Below are 21,201 nucleotides of genomic sequence, written 5' to 3'. Positions count from 1 at the left end.
GGACTAACCTGCCTGGAGAGGGACAACACCCTGGGGGCCGGCAGCGCAACACAACAGAATCGGGGCTCCAGGAGGACCTCAGGGAGCCCCACTGCCTGCCAGCTGCGGCTTTAATGAGAGAGAGAGAGAGAGAGAGAAAAACCTTCCATCTGGCGGAAGGCACATTGCCTGTGTCTCTAAGCAACCAAAGCATTACAGGAACGCCAAGGTCTCCCTGTCACACAGTGAAGGGAGACTGCAGTTACAAGGGTCCTGGGCCTTGGCTACCTTCACAGTCACCAGGGAGACTTTTAAACCCCCCGATTCCCAGCACCGCCCGCAGGGTCCGGCTTGCACCCCCCGAGCAGCATCTCGGCCAAGGCCACCTCGCTGGCAAGAGCGCAGCCAGGATTCTACCACCTCCTGGGGCCCAGCAGGACACCCCGCTGCGCGACGCGCTCCTCTGCCTCTCTGGGTGAACCCAGCATGGAGACCGTGACAGAGTCTCTGATGGTCACCAGGATGGCCGGTGGCGGCTACTGCCCTGGGGACGTGGGCGCCAGCCTGGGATGCACGGGGGGACCTCCCCTGGGAGCCCTGTCCCTGCCCGACCCGGGTTTCTTCAGCCTCCGGAAGTTAAAGGCAGGTTACTTCTGTCTCCCTGTTAAGGGGCTGCTCCTTGGGGTCTTTCTGCAGACCCAAGGCCCGTCTCCACATCCCAGCCCTGCCACCACACTGGTTCCTTCTGACAGGTGGCCGAGTGCCTTCCAGGCACGATGTCTCCCTGTGAGCTGAGATCTGTTAGTCCCATTTCAGTCACAGCAGGTGAGACCCAGAGAGGGGAAGGGACCACAGGGCAGTGTGGGAACCGAGCTCCAACCCGGGCCTCTGCTCAGTGCACTCCAGACGTCGCCCCGCCACCCGCAAAGCTGCCGATGGTGACTGCTCAGCCCAAAGGCAGAACAGTGAGAAACAAGGCAGTGAGGTCCCCCCGGGGTGCCGGAGCAGGACTGTACCCCCTGGCAGCTTCAAGTTCAGCCAGCGTTCCTCAGGCCCCAGCCCGGCACACCCGGTCCCGGCTCGGCTCTCAGCATCCTCAGAGGTGGGTGTGGCAGAGCTCCGTCCGCAGGGCTCAGGGGGCTGGGCTGGAGGGGGGAGGTGCTGCCCGGGAGGTGCTGCTGAGGCCAGGACCAGGGGAACCCAGTGAATGCCACAGCCTTCGTCAGGCCCTCTTCGGGCACCAGGCGGGCACGTCACCCACTGGACCCGGAGGCCTCCCCGCTGTGCGGGTCCATTTGCCTGGTATCAGGAGCAGCCACACAGGGCCGAACAGATGATTTGTGGAGGAGAGAAGGGACCACATCCCGGTCTTAGAAAAGCTCCCACTTGAGCCAACGTAGAGGCCTGACCGAGTGTGACCCAGGGCCTCCTGTTCCACCTGTAAGTGAGCGAGCTCCCTCTCCGTCCGGATGGTTCTTACAGGGGTCCCCAGCCCTGTGTCTGCGAAAAGGAGTGTCAGCCTGAGGTTAACAGGCTCTCCCACAGGTGGGCTGCCCGTCGGGGGCAGAGCCGCTCACGCCAGTTCTGGGCCAGGCCCTGGGGATACCACAGGCCCTGCGGAACCTGGCCCTGCAGCCCCGTGCCCACCCCGTGGCCTCCAATCAGGATCCAGCTCTGCTGCTCACACTAGGGAGGGGCAGGTGTGGCCACTCGGCAGAGGGAGGGCAGCGCTACCTGGCGTGGTTACTGGCGGATGTGATGGTGTCATGCCTGGTCCAGCCCTGGCCCACCTGGCTGCTATTTCATCACTCATGGGTCTGGGAGGATGGCAGGTGGTGAAGGATGGGACGTGGTTTGGGGGCAGGGGGGTTTAGAGAGCTCTGGGACCTGGCAGAGGTTTGTAAGTAAGTTGAATTTGACAGCAAATCCATCCACCCGCCTCTGTTCCCTGAGCCAGGGATGCATGGCTCACTGCCGCCGGTTTAGCGAAGATGGAAGGGAAGATAGTAAACGCGTGCTTTCCCCGCAGCCCTGATACCGCCCTGCCCCACGGAGAACTGGTCTCCTCACCAGGTCACTGACCCTGAAATACAGACCAGAAACACCTGCCAGCTAGCTGCTTCCAGGAGAGAAATGACAAAGGGACGCAGTGTGTTTACGGCCCGGCACAGGTCCACGCAGCGAATCTGCGGGCTAAGGCCGGCAGGAGCGGGAGCTCACGTTACAGGCCGAGGTCACGGTCTGCCTGAGCCTCAGTTCCCTCGTCTATAGAAAGGGGCTGATGAGTCACCGCCCGGGCTGCTGTGAGGACTGCAGCCAGCGCAGCACAGCAGACAGAAAAGATTAAAAGCCCACAGGGGCACCGCTGAGGTCATGCCCCTCCGTCATCGGCGTCCTGACCCCGGCCACGCCTGGGCACTGGGGAGCCGGGCCACTCTGCAGGGGCAAACCGTCTGTTCAGCCCAGGGCCGGCCCTCCAGGTGAACTGGCCCCTGTCCAGCAGGCCAGCGGCCACCCTCCTCCCCCACCTGCACTGCCACCTCTCCTTCACTCTGTCCTTGCCACCAGCACAGGGTCTGGCAAGACATTCTGAGGCCACCAACACCTGCTGGGCAGTGAGTGACTCTGCTCCAGGCTAGGACAGGCCTCCAGATGGGATGGGGCAGCCCTGCCCGCCAGGCAACCAGGACAGACGGTCCCGCTGCCACCCACACAGCGAGGCTGTAAGACGGGGGTGCTGGGGAGGCACTGCGGGGGGCGTGCTGGCGGCAGGCAAGGCCCCGGGGGAAGACGGCTTCCAGGGGTGTCCGGGAGCCACGCGGGAGTAGGATAGGGTGGGAGCTCCGGGGAAGCTGCGACCTGCCCCCTTTGGCTGGAGAGACCCCAGCAGAAACACATGTCAGCCGTGGGTGAGCTCAGGGAGGTCACAGAGCCTCTAACATGAAACGATAACTGGACAGGTGAGGGAACCCAGGAAAGTGTCCCAACAGCCCTGGCCCACGGTCCAGGAGGCCTGGCTATTAAACCTTACATGTAAGCTCCCTGAGAGAAAAGTCAGTCTACGGGGAGCACCCATCTGGAAACACCTTGTAGGGGTCTGGGGCAGTTTTCTCCCATTATGTTAAGACCTTTCTGTAACACTCATCCAGTGACTTCATGGTTTAAAAAAATAATAATAAAGCAGAACCCTACGATCCTCCCCAGCCCACATCTGCCTTTTTAAATCCCCTCGTGACACTCCTCAGCTTGGGGCCCCCTGCAAGAGGCTGGCCCGCACCCCTCTGCGCATCCCAGAAGCTCAGGCACCTGTGCCCGTCAGCCCTTCCCTCGGGGCCCGGGGTCAGCAGGCCCGGCCCAGTCTGTCCTCAGCACAAGCCCAGCCCACAGCAGGTCCGCGCCAGCGCCCCCCTGCTCATTCGGATCCCAGCCCGGACGAGCGCCGTGCTCCCCCAGGAAGGGGTGGCCACAGGCACGCGGTCACCACGTACTCCTGCTTGCCTAACTCCTGGCAGCATCCACATCATCTGCACATCGATCTGCTGGCTTGCTGCTGCAACATGAGCTCCGAGGGCAGGCCCCCGACACATCCTGTGCCCCGCGGCACGCCCAGCACCCCACCACGCACACAGGACGCGGCAGTTAATAAATACATGCCGAATAAAGAAGGAAGTGCAGGGTGAGACTTTGGGTACGACGTCTCTGTACTCAACTTCCTGTTGGTAAAAGGGGGTCTGATGGCATCTACCCCACAGGGTTTCTGGGAGCATCAGAGATCTTAGTTAAAAGCCCCTTGTAAACTGTCGGGTGGTGGCATGTGATGCACATGTACGAACACGCAGAAAGGAGGGAGGAAGGGGACACACACACGCTCACACCTTCCTTTCTCCAGCCTTAGCCCGAGGGCCGTGGGATACAGGGCAGCAGCTCCCCGGCCCTCCCAGTGACGTTCTCCAGGAAGGACACCACCCATTAGATGCCAGTGGAAAATGCCAAGTCCCCAGAGGCGGAACAGTCTCTCAGGGGCTCTAAATTCCCAAGGCTGGCTGTGCACCGGAACCACCTGCAGAGCCTTGTAAACATGCACACACCTGCCGTCCAACGCTGCTGTGAGTCCGAGGACTAGGCCTCATCTCCCTGGCTCCACCTGGACCAGGTTATCCAGCAGAACCTGGCCTTGCAGTACGGGGAAGGCAGTTTGGGCCCACTCCTCCCTCTGCCTCAGGCACAGAGAGAACGAGCCCGGAAGGAAGCCCTGCATCCTCCTGGTGGGGCTGTGGCCGCAGGTATGGGAGCCATCTGCCTGGACGAGGACTCCAGTCCCCAGGGAAGTGGTCCTCCGTGCACCCAGGTTCCATCAGGGCATGGCTCCTGCGTCACCTTGGCTCCTCCTCCTTGACCTCAGGTCCTCCCCCCCGCCCCACCCCTGCCTCCCAGATTCACTCCTGTTCCATCCGCAGCACCCAGACCGGTCTAGACCCCCATCTCTTCCCTGGTCGCCTGCAGCAGCCTCCTGGGCCGTCTCACTGCCTCCTGTCACTCCCTTCCAATCTGCAGCCTCCCCAGCCACCCGAGTGACCATCCCATCACCTCCCTCTCCTCCAGGGGCCTCTGGCCGGCACTCCAGTCTGGCCACAGCCGGCTCTTCCCCAACAAGGACCACGTACGGACAGGCCCAGCCAGCACCTGTGCCCCGCTCCTCCCCTCGCCCACCTGGCTCAGCCCTGCTGTCCTCCAGCATCAGCTCATGTGCTGCCCTCCTCGAAGTCCCAGCCCCCTGGATCAGCCTCCTTTAAACCATGGTGTCTCCAGAGCCTCCAAACAGATCATAAGTCCTCCAGCCCCAGCCCGGGGTGTGCACGGGCTGGTGGAAGGGGCCGGGGGCTTCCTCCTGCCCAGACGCCCTTCCCCAGGTCCCTGCACGGCGCCCTCACGGGCCTCTTACGTGGTGGGCACAAAACGCACACTCGCCGAGCGCAGAAGGGCTCAAGTGTCAGAAGCCTTGAAGCTGTGGAAGGAGGAACCCATACAAGGGCCTGTGTCCCTCACATCAGCAGCACCCAAACCGCAGCCGCCCAGTGGCAGCGGGCAACTGGGCTTGTTCTGCTCGTGCCCAGTAGCACACACGACGGGGTTCTGCTTTCATTCCAGCAGCGCCAAATCCTGGGACTGATCATGTTTTCCTCTTCGCACTGGCTCTGGGAAGTTCAGAACCAAAAGGGGGCCCAGGTGCTGAGTGTACGGGACACGGGAGCAAGTCCACGGCCCGTGCGTTTCACTCCTCCTGCTTCTCCCTTCACCCCACCCCCTCCCTTATTTTTCTCCCCTTAATCCTGCGGCCCCATGTGTCTGCTTCTCTGCCACTTGTAGCCTTTGGGGAAGGAGGCATCACATCAGCAAAGCGAGCATCGAGCGTGGAGAGCCCAGCGGCATGGCGGGCAGACCAGGGTCTGTGGTCGGGGGGCTGGGGTCGCCCGGCCCTGCTCCCAAACCCGAGTGGCGGTGCAGGTCTTCCTCTCCCGGGACCTCTGCTTCCTGGCATGTCCCCTCATCACTCACTGCCCCCTGCAAGGGGATGTGCCGGGCCTGCAGACAGGAGCCTCCCTTTCACAGGCCCCGCCGTGACCCCGCTTCCCTGCCCGCAGGGTCCCCATGGGGAGCTTCTGCCAGGCCCCCTCACCGCCCCTGCCGCTCCAGCCCTGTCATGAGTCACGCGGGGGGACGAGGCGCAAAGGCATTGGGGGCCCAGGGGAGGGGGGGCTTACCTTGAGGACGAAGCCGTCGGGGCAGGCACGGTCATACTTGTACACCTTGTAGACGACCAGGAAGACGACACAGGTGAGGAAGGCCAGGGCAAAGAGCACCAGCACGGACACCTGTGGGCGGGGGCGGGGCCGTCAGCAGGGCTGAGGGGGCAGCCACGCAGACACGCCCACACACAGATGCACACAGACACACACACAGGCCCGCGGGCCGCTGTACACGGGCACCGTCTCCGGAAGGAGGCACGCAACACAGAACCGGGAGGCCTCTGGTGATGAGCGGTCAGCGGAGTCTCTTTACACTGGACAACTTTTTGTACCATCTTCGTTTTTTCACCACAAGCATGCATCACCTTCATTTTAAACTAGCCATTTCTAGTATTCCAGGCCTTGCATAGAGAGCTCGGGGGACGGATAGCGATCAGGCCTCATGGACATCGGACACACCATCGAGCCGTGGGCGTGGGCTGCCCTTCTGATGCTGCGGGTCACCACAGTGACGCATCAGCCAACGGCTAATCAGCTGTTCCAGACACACCCCTGAGCCCTGGACACCAGCCCTGCCCTTGACCTGGGGCCAGCTGAGCAGGACAGACAGACCCTCCCGGGCCCCCATCACCTCCACTCTGGACAGTTTCCTGCGTGTTCAGTTAGAGCCTGTCCTCCCCACCCTGGAGGGCGGTCCCCATTAGCATGGGGACTCAGCATTCTGCACCGTGGCTGGACCACGGGACGTACTCAGTAATGTCGGCAGATGATGCATGACAGCCCATGAGCAGAGTGGGCCAGCGATGGGAGACCTCCCCACTGCAGGGCCTGGGGCACGGGGGACGAAATGATGCTGCATCTGGCCTTGAAGGTGCTCCCTGGCTGCTGGGAGCTGCTGGGCAGGGCGAGAGCGTGTCCTGGGCTGAAAGGGCATGCAGAGGCCCCGCGGGTCAGGTCGGGAGGTGTGACCAGGAACAGCGGCACCCAGGCCCCCAGCCCAGCCCCACTACTCCCTCTCTTCTCCCCACACGGCCACCCTGGCCACCGGCCACTGCTGCCCGGGCTACGAGTCCCCACCTCCAACCACCCAGCTCACGCTCACTGCAGCCTGGGCGACACCCGTCCCCTCTGTGTCCCCCACCCAGGGAACAGCCCCTCAGACCCCCAAGCAAGCAAGGAATCTCTGTGTCACCCCCCAAGGAGGCCCTTCCTGCCCATCTCTGCAGTCCGTCCCCGTCAACATCTCTGTCCTCTACCCCCTGTTCTTCCCATGACCCCGTCACCTGGGCTATCAGGGCTGTCACCCTCTCTAGCCACTCCAGCCTGTCTGGACAACCCGCCTGCACGTGGAGCCTGCGTCTGACAAGGGGACACAGGGTGGCGCCACGGCTGCCTCAAGGCCCAAAGCACCCCCAGGGAAGGTGCCATCTGGGTTCTGGTGGCCGCTATAGCATGTGGGCAAGGACGAGACCACCCAGCCCGGGTGGGCAGCCCGGGGAGACCGCAGAGGCAGCTGAATATGGAGCTGGGTGACAAAGGAGGCTGAATCTGAGGAAGGAGGGGGCAGTGGCCCTGGGGACACGCGGCGGCCGAGGGAGCAGCAGAGTATGTGCGGGGCTTTCTGACAGGGGTGGCAGCCCTGCCGGTGCCCGGCGCCCAGGAGGGGCAGCCAGATTCTGGGTAAGTCACCCAACTCCTCCAGGCCCAGGCTCCTGCCAGCCAATGGCAGTGAGAGGACCCAGCTCCCGGGGCTGGTGGGAGGGTGGAGGGCTCAATGCTGTGCTGCTGAGGACAGCACCTAGGCACAGTGGATGCTCTGGAAGGAAGTGTTTGCTATTGTTGCTGCAACTGTCACCACAGCCATTCCCTTGCTCACTCGGGTCACACAGTTGGCAGATGCAGAGCTGGACTCTCAGCCCAGGCCACACAGCCTCCCCCAGGCCCGCCGCCCTATCCTACCTGAGCCCCTCCCCACATTCACCTGACTACTGCTCACCCAAATCTGCCCTGCCTGGGACCCAGCTACCCACTGGCGGCCCCTGGGGGCAGCAAGGGCCACTTCAGCAGCTCTTTCCACAGTCTAGAATAGCAGGGTTGTCCATAGGGAGAGCTGTATCTAAAATAACTGAACTCCTTCGTAACCCTCTATTTTTTGGGCATATGAAAACATTATTCCAAGAAGAGGTCCATGGCACACAACAGGTTAAGAAGCCCTGTTAGAATATGTCCTCCTCAATAAAATATTAGCGAACTGAATTCAACTATATGTTAAATACATGCACCATGATCAAGTGGGATTCATTCCATGGTTGCAAGGATGGTTCCAACATCCACAAAATCAATGTGACATATCACATTAACAAAATGAAGGCTAAAAATCATATGACCATCTCAACAGATGCAGAAAAAGCATTTGACAAAATTCAACATGCACTTATGACAAAAATTCTCAACAAGTGGATACAGAGGGAATGTACATAATAAAGGCCATATATGACAAGCCGACAGCTAACAGCATACTCAATGGTGAAAAGCTGAAAGCTTCTCCTCTAAGATCAGGAACAAGAAAGGGATGGCCACTCTTGCCAATTTTATTTAACATAGTATTACAAATCCTAGCCAGGACAATTAGGCAAGAAAAAGAAATAAAAGGCATCCAAATTAGAAAGGAAGAAGTAAAACTGTTACAATTTGCAAATGACAAAGTATCTATAGAAAACCCTAAAGACCACCAAATAACTGTTAGAACTAATCAACAAATTAAAGTTGCAGGATACAAAATCAACATACAAAAATCTGTTGCATTTCTATACACTAATAAGTGAACTATCAGAAGAGTAATTAAGAAAACAATCCCACCTACAACTGCATCCCAAAGAATAAAACATCTAGGAATAAATTTAACCAAGGAGGTAAAAGACCTGTACACTGAAAACTATTTACAGACAGCGATGAAAAAAATTGAAGACGACACAAAAAAATGGAGATACTCTGTGCTCATGCATTGGAAGAATTAATATTGTTAAAATGTCCACACTACCACTACCCAAAGCAATCTACAGATTCAATGCAATCCCTATCAAAATTACATATTCATTTTTCACAGAAATAGAACAAACTATCTTCCAATTTGTGTCAACCATAAAATATCCAAAGCAATCTTAAGAAGAAGAAAATTGGAGGCATCATGTGCCCTGATTTCAAACTATATCACAAAGGTATTCAAAACAGTATGGTAGTGGTGTAAAAACAGACACATAGACTATGGAACAGAGAAGAGAGCCCATAAATAAACCCACATGTGTATGGTCAATTAGTTTATGACAAAGGAGCCAAGAACATAAAACGAGGAAAGAACGGTCTCTTCAATAAATGGTGCTGGGAAAACTGGAGAGCCTCATGTAAAAGAATAAAACTCAACCACTAACACCATATACAAACATTAACCCAAGACGGATTAAAGACTTGAACGTAGGACCTGAAACCATAAAACTCCTAGAAGAAAACACAGGTGATAAGCTCCTTGACGTTGGTCTTGGCAATGATTTGCTGTATTTGACCCCAAAAGCAAAAGCAACAAAAGCAAAAATAAACAAGCAGGACTACATCAAGCTAAAAAGCTTCTGCACAGCAAAGGAAATCATCAACAAAATTAAAAAGCAACCTACTGAATGGGAAGGAATATCTGTAAATCATACATCTGATAAGGGGTTAATATAAAAATATATAAAGAACTCATAGAACTCTAGAGCAAAAACCAAAGAATCCAACTAAAGAATGGGCAGAGGAACTGCATAGGCACTTTTTTCCAGAGAAGACATACAGATGGCCAACAGGTACATGAAAAGGTGCTCAACAACACTAACCATCAGAGAATTGCAAATCAAAACCATAATGAGATATCACCTCACATCTATTAGAATGGCTATTTTCAAAAAGAAAAGAAACAGTAACGGTCAGAAAGGATGCAGAGAAAAGGAAACTCTCGTGCAATACTGGTGGGAATGTCAATTGGTGCAGCCACTACGGAAAACAATTCAGAGGTTCCTCAAAAAACTAAAAATAGAACTACTGGGACTTCCCTGGTGGCGCCGTGGTTAAGAATCCGCCTGCCAATGCAGGGGACACAGGTTCAAGCCCTGGTCCGGGATGATCCCACATGCCACGGAAGAACTAAGCCCGCGAGCCACAAGTACTGAGCCCACGTGCCACAACTGCTGAAGCCCACGCACCTAGAGCCTGTGCTCCGCAACAAGAAGCCACCACAATGAGAAGCCCGTGCACCGCAATGAAGACCCAACACAGCCAAAAATAAATGAATAAATAAATTTATTTAAAAAAAAAAAAGAACTACCATGTGATCCAACAATCCCACTTCTGGGTATTTATCTGAAGGAAATGAAAAAACTAACTTGAAAAGATGTCTGCACCCCCATGTTTACTGCAGCATTATTTACAATGGCCAAGATACAGAAGCAACCTAAGTGTCCATCAGTGGATGAATGGATAAATATGTGGAATATATATTCAACGGACTATTATTCAGCCATAAAAAGAAGGAAATCTTGCCATTTGTAACAACATGGGTGGACCTTGAAGGCATTATACTAAGTGAGATAAGTCAGACCAAGTAAAACAAATACTGTTCAAGCTCACTTACATGTGGAATCTTAAAAAAAATAAAAATAAAAACTGAGCTCATAAATACAGAGATCAAATTGGTGGTACCAGAGGCAGGGGGGTAGGGGAAACGGGTGAAGGGGGTCAAAAGGTACACACTTCCAATTAAAGATAAATAAGTCCTGGGGATGTAGTATACAGCATGGTGACTACAGTTAATAAAACTGTGCTGCGTATCTGAAAGTTGCTAAGAAAGTAGCTCTTAAAAGGTCTCATCACAAGAAAAAATATTGTAACTGTGTGGTGACAGATGTTAACGAGACTTACAGCGTGATCATTTCTCAATACACATAAATATTGAATCATTCTGTTGCACAGCTGAAACTGAAATATTGCTATATGTCAACTACATTTCAATTTTTTTAAAAAGAGTATAGGGACTTCCCTGGTGGCGCAGTGGTTAAGAATCCGCCTGCCGATGCAGGGGACACGGGTTCGAGCCCTGGTCCGGGAAGATCCCACATGCTGCGGAGCAACTAAGCCCATGCGCCACAACTACTGAGCCTGCGCTCTAGAGCCCGTGAGCCACAACTACTGAGCCCGCGAGCCACAACTACTGAATCTCACGCGCTTAGAGCCCGTGCTCCGCAACAAGAGAAGCCACCGTGATGAGAAGCCCACGCACCGCAACGAAGAGTAGCCCCCACTTGCCACAACTAGAGAAAGCCCGCGCACAGCAACAAAGACCCAACGCAGCCAAAAATAAACAAATAAAATAAATAAATTTTTTTTAAATTTAATTAAAAAATAATAAAAAGAGTATAATCTCAAGTCTTGGAGAGACGTGCATCCTTAAACCTATCCCTTGAATCAGAAGCCACGTGGAGTTTGGTTCACAGCACCCCATCTGTTTAGGTATAAAAAGAACCCCCCTCTCTCCACAGGACCATGGGGAACCACCTCCTCAGGGCCCTCCTCCTGGAACCTGGCCTGGGCCTTCCATCCAGGATTCCTGGGCCCGATGGCCGAGGAGCTCACAGAACTGAGAAATGGGAACACGACAGTCCCCCGAGCGGCCGAGGGAGAAGGCAAAGGAATAGATCCCCGGAGAGTCAGCAGGAGGCATGGGGCATGGCAAACCCCAGCCCCCAATGGTGGGCTGTCCCACTCCTCCTCCATGCCTTGGTGAACCCCAGGCCTCTCCTGGGCCCCAGAGTCGGCTTGGAGCTGGAGAGCACCCTGTGGGGAGTGGGGGGAGAAATGTGTGTTAACATTTCCCTACATGGCATGGTGTCCCCTGCAGTCACCACGGCCCGAGAAGCGAGCTGCAGTCCTTTCCAGTAAGATCCCCAACTGGCTCCGAACTGGATCCCGGCTCTGCCACCCGCCACCTGTGTGACGAGCAGGTGGCCTGCGCATCTTGTCTCTGAAGGAGACAAGGCCTCACACTCTTACACATTTATCAAGAGAATGAAAAGCTATCAAGGGCTCGAGAGCATGTTGCCAGCCCCACGTGCTGCACCCCGGTCAAGGTTGAATTGTGCCCCGCCCCCCAAAAAAAAGCGGAAGTTCTAAGCCTGGCACCTGTGAATGTGACCTCATTTAGAAATAGGGTCCTTGCAGGTGTGATTCAATTAACTGAGGTCATCGGGTGAGCCCTAATCCTGTATGACTGTGTCATGAAAAGGGGACATCTGGACCCAGAGGTGCACGCACATGGCCACGTGAAGACGGAGGATGGAGTGATGCACCTTCAAGCCATGGAAAGCCAGGGACTGCCGGCAACGCCCCGCCCCGCCCCAGGAGCCAGGAGGAGGCAAGGAAGGGTCTTCTCCCCTGGAGGCTTCAGAGGGAGCACGGCCCTGCTGGCACCTCAGTCTTGGACCTCTGGCCTCCAGAACCGGGAGACGATACATCTCTGCTGTTGGAGTCCCCCAGTCGATGTACTTTGTCCCGGCAGCCCTAGCAAACTAACACAGCCCCTAACACCAAGGCTGTTTTAGGCCCTGAGTGGTCAGCACTGGCTCACCTCCCCTGAAGGTCACCCTTGTCCCTTCCCCAGCATGGCCAGACTGGCGGCCTTCCCTCCTCCTCACCAAAGCCCTGGCCAGGCCCGCTGCCTCCCGGAGGGCTCTGGAACGTGCCAGCCTCTCTGGACACCGAGAGCACATGTGTCCCCCATAACCCAGTATCTACCACTTCCTGAGTCAAGTGAAATGAAACTCTGTCCCAGTTTGGAGAGTTTCATGAACCTCCCTCACCTCCCACCCCCATGAGACAACTAAGAATATTCCAGAACAGAATGTGAAATCACTTAGCCAGACATACCTGTTTCCTCCAGGCCCTGGGACAGGCCATGGCTGTAAGCACCCTGGAGAGCCCCGATCGCCCAAGGCTCCATCTTTCAGCCAATTCTGAAATACTCTGGCCGAGAGACAAGCCACCATCCACTGCCCAATGTGTGTCAAGGGCCCTGGGTTCTAGGCCTGCTTGGCCAACACACGCAGTGACCCTGGAAAGGGCATCTGTCCCCTGACCCTCGGTCCCCTCTCAGCTGTGAAGGGCGAGCACCCACATTTACAGTGGGGAGTCCGGGAGACCTGGGCAGAGCAGCCCCTCACTGAACAACATAAGCCCCACTCCCTCAGGGCTGCGGCCTCAGAGCAAGGAAGATGCCTGGAGACCATCAAATCCAGCACCTTCCTGTACACGGGACGGAGGCCCAGCCACTGAAAAGGCAGCACCTTCAACAGGAACAACGGGACGCCCAGGTGGCCGAAGAGCCCGGGGCGCACACAAGAGGAGGGGCGGCTGCCACCTCAGTGACCCGACCTGAGCACAGAAAAGGCCCCAACAGCACTGTGTATTAGAATCACAGGAGCCTCCAAGGATCCCGATACCCGGACCCCAGACCGGGAGACCCCGACACCCGGCCCCCAGGCTGGGACACCCCGACACCCGGCCCCCAGGCCGGGATACCCCGATACCCGGACGCCAGACCGGGAGATCCCCATACCCGGACCCCAGGCCGGGAGACCCCGACACCCGGACCCCAGGCCGGGAGACCCTGACACCCGGCTCCCACGCCGGGAGACCCCGACAGCCGGACCCCAGACCGGGAGACCCCGACACCCGGCCCCCAGACCGGGACACCCCGACACCCAGACCCCAGACCGGGAGACCCCGATACGTGGACCCCAGACCGGGACACCCCAATACCCGGACCCCAGGCCAGGAGATCCCCATACCCGGACCCCAGGGCGGGAGACGACTAGGCCAAGGGAAGCCTGCTGATACCCTACAGGTATCCAGGTCCTAATCCCTGGAACCTGCACATGCCACTTTATATGGTAAAAGGGACTCTGCAGACACGATCAAGTCAAGGATCTTGAGATGGAAGATTATCCTGGATTATCCAGAGGGGCCCTCAGTGGAATGACAGGCGCCCTTATAAGAGGGAGGCAGAGGGCGAATCTGCCACAGAGGAGACGGCGATGGGAAGACAGAGCCGAGAGAGATTGGAGATGCTGTGCTGCAGGCTTTGCAGGTGGAGGGAGGAGCTGCAAGCCAAGGAATGCGAGGAGCACACCTCCAGAGGCTGCAAGAGGAAGCACAGCAGTGAGACTGATTTAGGACCTCGGGCCTCCAGGACTGTCAGAGAACGAATGCGTGTGGTTTTAAGCCACTCAGCTGCCCCAGGAAACTAATTCACCTCCTTGCAAGCCCATCTCCCCATAGACCGAGCCCCTGCGGGCAGGGCTGAAACCACACAACAGGCAGAGGGAGAGGAGTGAATGAGTCAGTGGGTGGATGCAGCTGGCAGGTAGCCCATCCCCCAGGGAGGACTTACAGGGCAGCCCTTGGGTGCCAGGAGCCAACCCGGAGCATCTATACATCAAGTGGAACATAAATTCAGTTTGCTGGGTTTTATTAAGGAAATGGTCATGCACAGGAAGGGGGCAGGACCCCGGGCAGCTCTGCCCTCCAGGGGCCCCTGGAGGCCGGGACCCGGGTGGACGGGCAGTACCCAAACCTGCCGCTGTCCTCTCCGTGCAGGGCTGTGGGCCTGGAGGCCAGGGATGAAGGCCATGGAGGCCCTTGGTTGGCGGAAGGGTGTTTCCTTAGAGGCAGGGCCTTTGTTTCAGGGCCGCCGACATCTCTATCAGGCACACAAAACCCAGTGCTGGGGCCCGCGATGCTTTTAGTGACCCCAGAAAATGGTTTTAACTTTTGCTTAAAAACCAGAAAAAAAAATAACGAATCCAGCCTGGATTATATTCATCTTTAGTCCAAGACTGTCATAAGACGTTCTTTTTTTCTTAAGGAGGAAAGGGCCCACAAAGGCAAAAGCGCCTTGGGCCCCAAGGCCCTGCCTTCCTCCATCGACGGAATCCCCAGTAGCTGGTGGATGCTCCCGGCCACCATGGAGTGACCTTGGCCGGCAGGGTCAGCCCTGGTCTCTGCCGAGTGGTGTTAACTCATCACAGCACAGAGTGAGAACCAGGAGGGGAAGGCGGGAGCAGAGGCCAAACCCCCCATGCGGTGAAGCGGTCCAGGAGGGGGTGTCTCATCTAGAAGGATGGGGAGCGCTCCAGGGAAGCTCGGGAAAGTGTGTTGTAGTCAGAGGGAGAGAGAGGTTGTACCAAAGCCCCAGGCACCCAGGACACAGTGTGTTCAGCCAGTGCGGCTGGAGCACCACACGTCCTGCAGGAGAGCGGCACGGGCGGGTGACAAAGGACCCCGTGTGCCACACCAAGAGGTGGGAGCCCAGACGGTTCCTGGGCGCTGCGGGATTCCAGAAGGCGGCTGCCCCTCTATTATGTCCCAAATGAGCATTTCTCACAGCGCTGGGAGGCGTCGCCAGCTGCCTGAAGGACAGATGTTTGCCACCAATTTACGTGCGTGTGTTAGAGCAGATACTACATGGTCCCTAAATTGACCTCACTTTTGTGCAGTTGTCAATAAAAACTCTAAAGCAGGACACAGTGGGGTGAAATTACAGCTACTGTACAGGGATTTGTACTCATCACCCCGTGTCCTCTGGCGGGTGCCCCACGGCGACCCTCACCCCACTGCTGTGGGCAGTGGGCTTTAAGGAACAGTGTGTGGGAGCAGCGGGGGTCAGGGGAGAGCCTGGTGCGGGGCTTCCACCACGTTTGTGCCACTGACCTCTGGCAGCCACGTGAAGCCTATAAATCCTTCTCAGAATCATGCTTAAAATGCATAAGACACAACACACAGGAAAAAGAAACCAATTATATTGAAATACTATTATCAAAATATTGCAAAAATGTACATTTTTTTGTGATATATTATGCATGTGCTTCCTTATTAACACACCAAAAAAACAAGATCTTACAATACTGTGATTTCAAAGGAATGATGAGACTAAACACTTCCCAAAATCTTGGCAACACCTGCAGTGTGATACAAAGAACACTTGTGATTTGCATTGGTGACAGTCACGGGATTTACTTATACTACTGTTGATCGCCTACAGTAAAAAGTGAAAGAATGTGTACACTGCAGACTATAACACGTTGCTGAAAGAAAGTAAAGAAGACCCAAATAAATGGAAAAACACCATGGATTGGAAGACTTAATAATGTTAAGATGGGAATACTTCCCAGACTGATCTACAGATTCAATGCAATCCCTATCAAAATCCCAACAGCTTTTTCTGTAGAAATGGAAATTGCAAGGTATAGTGAATAGCCAAAGCAATCTTGAAAACGAAGAATAAGCTAGAGGACTCACGATTCCCAATTTCAAAGCTTACAGTTTCAAAACTTACAGCTACAGTAATCAAAACAGTGTGGGACTGGCATAAGAACAGCCATATAAATCAATGAAATAGAAGGGAGAGTTCAGAAATAAAACCATGTGTTCATGGTCAGCTGATTTTTTCGCTAAGTGTGCCAAGACCATTCAATGGGGCGAGAACGGTCTCTTCCATAAATGGTGTTGGAACAACTAGATATCTGCACACAAAAGAATCAAGTTGGACCCTGACCTCACACCATATACAAAAATTAACTCAAAATGGAATAAAGACCTAAATATAAAAAGCTAAAGCCATAAAACTCTTAGAAGAAAACATAGAGGTAAATCTTCATGACCTTGGATTTGGCAACGGTGTCTTAGATGTGACACCAAAAGCACAAGCAACAAAAATAAACTGTACTTCACCAAAATTTTAAAATTTTGTGCATTAATGAACACTAGCAAGAAAGTGAAAAGACACCCCACAAAATGGTAGAAAATATCTGCAAAATGATACACCTGATAAGGATCTAGTATCCAGAGCATATAAGGAACTGCTACAACTCAACAACAGAAAGACAAACAACCCAATTAAAAATGTGAAAGGACTTGAATAGACATCGCTCCAAAGAAGATAAACAAATGGCCAACAGGCACAGGAAAAGACGCTCAACATCATTAGCCATTACGAAATGCAAATCAAAGCCACAATGAGATACCACTTCACCCCCACTAGAATGACTATAATAAAAAAATAAACAAGTAGCAAGTGTTGGTGAGGATATGGAAAAAGTGAAAACCTTGTACATTGCTGGTGGGAATATAAAATGGTGCAGCTGCTGTGGAAAACAGCAGTTCCTCAGTATGTTAAACATAAGATCACCACACGAACCAGCAATTCCATTCCTAGTTACATACCCAAGAGAACTCAATACAGGTGGTCACAGAGAAACTTGTACATGAATGTTCACTCCAGCACTATTCACACTTAACCAAAAGGTAGAAACAATGCAAATGTCCATCAATGGATGAATGGATAAACAAAATGTAAGTCTTACCCATTCAATGGAACATTACTCAGCCATAAATGGGAATAATGTACTGATACATGCTGCAACATGGATGAACCTTGAAAACATTATCCTAAGTGCAAGAAGCAGTCATACAGGACCATATATTGTATGATTCCACTTATATGCAGTGTCCAGAATAGGAAAATCCATAGAGACAGAAAAGAGATTAGTGGTTGCTTAGGGCTAAGGGCAGGGGGAAATGGGAAGTGACTGCCAGTGGGTATGGGGTCTCCTCTGGGGGTGATTGAAAATGTTCTGAAAATAGATAATGGTGATGGTTGGGCAACACCGCGAATGTAGTAAATGGCACTGAACACTTTAAAATGGTAAATTTTATATTATGTATATTTTACTACCAAAAAAAAAAAAAAAGGGCCAGAGGCAGGAGGCCGGCCTGTGGCAGGGGTCTGGAAGAGATGGTGAGCCCAAGCCAGAGCAGCCCTGCCCCAGAGGCAAGAGGGGTCCAAGGGGTGTTTTCTGGAAAGAACAGCCAGGAATGGACAGCAAATAGGATATGGGCCTCGGGGTGAACTATATAAGGAGGTTATAAGGAGGGGACCATGTGCCCGAGACGCTCGGGACAGCCCTGGCTGACAGTTACTGCCCCGGCATCCCAAATGCACAGGGTCCACCATCACTCTCCAAAGTGTCCTGGTCTGGGCCATAAATTACGCGGCCACTCAACTTACAAGGCCCTGGCCCTTATACCTGTTCTCCAAATGTTCACCATGAGTTGGGAATTAGCAGTCACCCTGTTTCATAGACGAGGAGCTCGATGGGCACTTGAATTTGCTGTGTTCCCCATCTGCTCTTTCTGGCCTGGGGTCTCCTCTCCTGCCGGGGGGCCTCCCGGGGGTCACTGCCCAGCTGGGATGGGAACTAGGGCATCTGCAGCAGGGGAGAGTCACCCCGCGGGCCCCATGCAGCTGTGGGTATGGAAAGCAGAGCTTGGTGCGCTTGGTGTCAGATGGATGTGGGTCCGAATCCTACTGCTATCCCCAGTTAGCTGGCTGACCTTGGGCCGGTTCCTCTCTGACATTAATTCCCCACCTCCAAAATTAGGACAGTAAGATCAACCTTGAAGACTGTTACTAAGAGCCCAGGCAGGCAGCACTGGGTCGATGGCGGCTGGGTCATCCTTACTCCGCTCTCTCTGCCCTCCCACCCTCGGGAGGGAGGGGAAAAGAAATGTGCTTTTCTGCTGAGTAATGCAGTTAAAAAAAAAAAAATCTTGGAAAAATAAGATGCATCCTGACATCTCCAAGCATTTACAGCACTAAATATTTCGGTAACCCACACAAAATGAACATACAGACACACCCCCCAGATGACTCAACCCACTTAATTATTCCACTCTAGATGAAGCTCCCACTCTCTAGCTGGGCCAGGAAACCGCAAAACGGGGCAGCTGAACCCTGCATGACGCTCTGCCGAAGGTGACAGAGTGCTGAGATGCATTTCTAGGATCCCCAGTGCCACCTTGCAAAGACCACGCCCACTGCTGAGTGCCAAGGCAACGGTGCCGCCGTTCATAAATATTTAACAAATGCATCTTGAAACACACCAGGGGATTATTGGAGAGGGTGGAAAACAGACGGACACCTAGGAAGCTCAAGGTCATTAAGGATGTGAGAAAAGATACAAACCACCCACAGATTCATTTGTTGACAGAAGGCAAAGGGACCCCCAATGCAGCACATGGACACTATTCAAACAAACCTGGTCTCTCCTTCCAGGACATTCTCCCAGCCCTGCACCAACTGTGTAAGGCTGACCTTGGAATTTCTGAAAGCCCCGAAGGCAATGTGGCACCAGGGAAGGGGGCGCGGCTTGTTCGCCCGAACCCTGAACTCACAGGGAGACGGTGTGTGGATGTCGGAGGCGTCAGCAGCCCTCCATCACGGCAGCCACAAGCATAAACCTTCCTTTAATCTGCCTAAGTATGGCCCCTCCATCCTCCAAGCGTTAAGAAGCAGCCTCAGCAGCACTGCAACACGCCGCTCTGCATGGGTGAGCGGGACTGTGCAATTAAAGCACTGTTTAGGTTTAGTTAATTCGAGAAACATCTCAGGCCCGTGTTTATTCTCGGCATAGATACACCTCCAATTAATTAAACAACTGCTTTCCTCGTTGACACTAACCTCTTCGGAAGCCTAGACTTCGGGCCACCTCTGGGTGACTCATCCAGCAATCCCAGTGTGGCAGAGCCTCAGAAAACCCTCTCCCCAGCCAGCAGTTACCTAGCAACCAGCCTAGCAACCTCGCAGCCAAGAGATTAATCCCCGGGTGATAATCATAAAGCAACATCCAAAAAGACATCTCATCTCGAGGATGCCATCTAAAGGTACATAAAGATGAGGAGCAGAGCAGCGGCACCTCACTCCTGAACTACACAAATTACAGACAAAAGGCGGACATGTTATCTACTTGTTGCTTCAACAGATGAAAGGCACGATTTCATTTCTGCGATTCACACACGGAGCCGAAAAGAACGAGGAGACAGCTGGGCTGGGGAGCCACATGGAAGCTACCCCATCACCAGCAGGATGAGGAAGAGGTTCTGTTCCAGCCACAGCTGTGATGACCCTCAAGTGGGATGGGGGGCAGGGGTGTAGGTCCTCCTCTCCGTTGCCCACACGCATCCCAGTTTTCCAAAAGACAGCCCCCAGCCCTCAGCCAGCTGACGTCTCCCACCACGGAAGCGCGCCTCACTGTGTGCGTGCATTCAGAGATGGCAGAAACACAACTGGGCAGTAAAAGGCCGAGAGAACATTCCAGAAAGGCCAGCACCAAAAGGCACCAGCCCTCCTGAGCCTGACGCGTCCTGGTGCTGGAACGCAGCCCACCCATAAAGGGTCACGAACTCAGTAGGATCATCTGGAGAGCTTGTTACAATCCACGTCCCCGGGGGCCAGGGTCTCTCTGTTAAAATGGAACCTCAGGTGATTCCAACACAGGTGGCCCCAGACCACACCTGGAGGCCACCTCCCACGCACAGACCCCACGGCCGGCACGCAGGGAGCCCGGTAAACCAGCTTCCTGTTCAGGAGGGCCCTGGAGCAAAGGCAGGAGTTGTGCACGACGCGGGTCATTCAGCTAAGGGACTCAGGCCCACAGGCCTCTGGGTCAAGCTGGCCAGGTCCCCTCGCACTGACTGTGGGACCCTGGGCGGGTCACCTGCTGAATGTGTGATCACCTGTAAAGGGCTCACACCCACTCATGGCCCAGAGAGGGCTCCCTCAGGAGCTGCCATCAAACTTACCCAACAAGCGAGGGTCCCTGGAAATCTCACCAAGTCCCCATCACTGGGGGCCAACAGCCCAGTCAGTCATCCCCTGACTTATGGAGTTGTCACTGCACATGTGTCCAGCACCAGAGGGGAGGCATCAGGGAGCTCCTCTCTTGCCCGACACAGAGGGGCTGGTAAGTTCTGTCTGCACCCAGAGCCCCGCACCGTCTGCCTGACGGTGGCTCAGGGGGCGCTATGCTCTGGGTCTCCCCCAGGTCACCAACTCAGGTCAGGGGGCCTTTGCTTACCAGGGCCACCCCACTGGACACTCATCCCACTCACTGGGACACCAGGTCACAGGCCTCACACCCAGAGAGAAGCATGAGCCAGGGAAAGGGGTCTGGTCACTGTGACATAAAAGGAAAGGAAGGCAGAAAAATGATGCTTACACGGGGGAGGACTCGGGGTACGTGGGCCCCCCCATATCCGAAGGCTGCTGTGAAGGAGGGCGACTTGTGTTCAGATCGAGGCCACAGGGCAGCAGTCACTGGGAAGTGTTTTGAATCAACAAAGGAAAAGGCTTCTTAGAAGCAGAAAAATCCAGCAGCGCAATAGGCTGCCTGGGGCTGAAAGCATCCCATGCAAATGTGTCCTCCAGAAGCCACGCGGACCTCAGGTGTTACAGCCAAGAGCAGGCTGCTTGGGTTCAAGGTCTCCGCCTCGGTTTTCCCTCAGTTGTACAATGGAGATAATAATGGTGCCTGCCTCATGAGGTTTCTGAGTATAAAAT

The 21,201-nt window shown here is 54.5% G+C and overlaps 1 protein-coding gene across 1 annotated transcript in view; it reads right to left on the bottom strand.

The window, feature by feature from the left end:
- The window catches only part of NSG1 (neuronal vesicle trafficking associated 1), a 31,075-nt gene that overhangs the window by 2,912 nt on the left and 6,962 nt on the right, over nucleotides 1–21,201 (bottom strand). The window contains exon 4 of the mRNA XM_068543233.1: nucleotides 5,742–5,852. Coding sequence (XP_068399334.1) covers nucleotides 5,742–5,852 — 111 coding nt within the window. The remainder of the gene's footprint in view (nucleotides 1–5,741; nucleotides 5,853–21,201) is intronic.

This window comes from Eschrichtius robustus, chromosome 4, assembly GCF_028021215.1.
Source record: "Eschrichtius robustus isolate mEscRob2 chromosome 4, mEscRob2.pri, whole genome shotgun sequence".
In the NCBI taxonomy this organism is placed as follows: Eukaryota; Metazoa; Chordata; class Mammalia; order Artiodactyla; family Eschrichtiidae; genus Eschrichtius; species Eschrichtius robustus.
The sequence above is the reverse complement of the archived record's forward strand: the minus strand, read 5'-3'. Positions and strand labels throughout refer to the sequence as shown.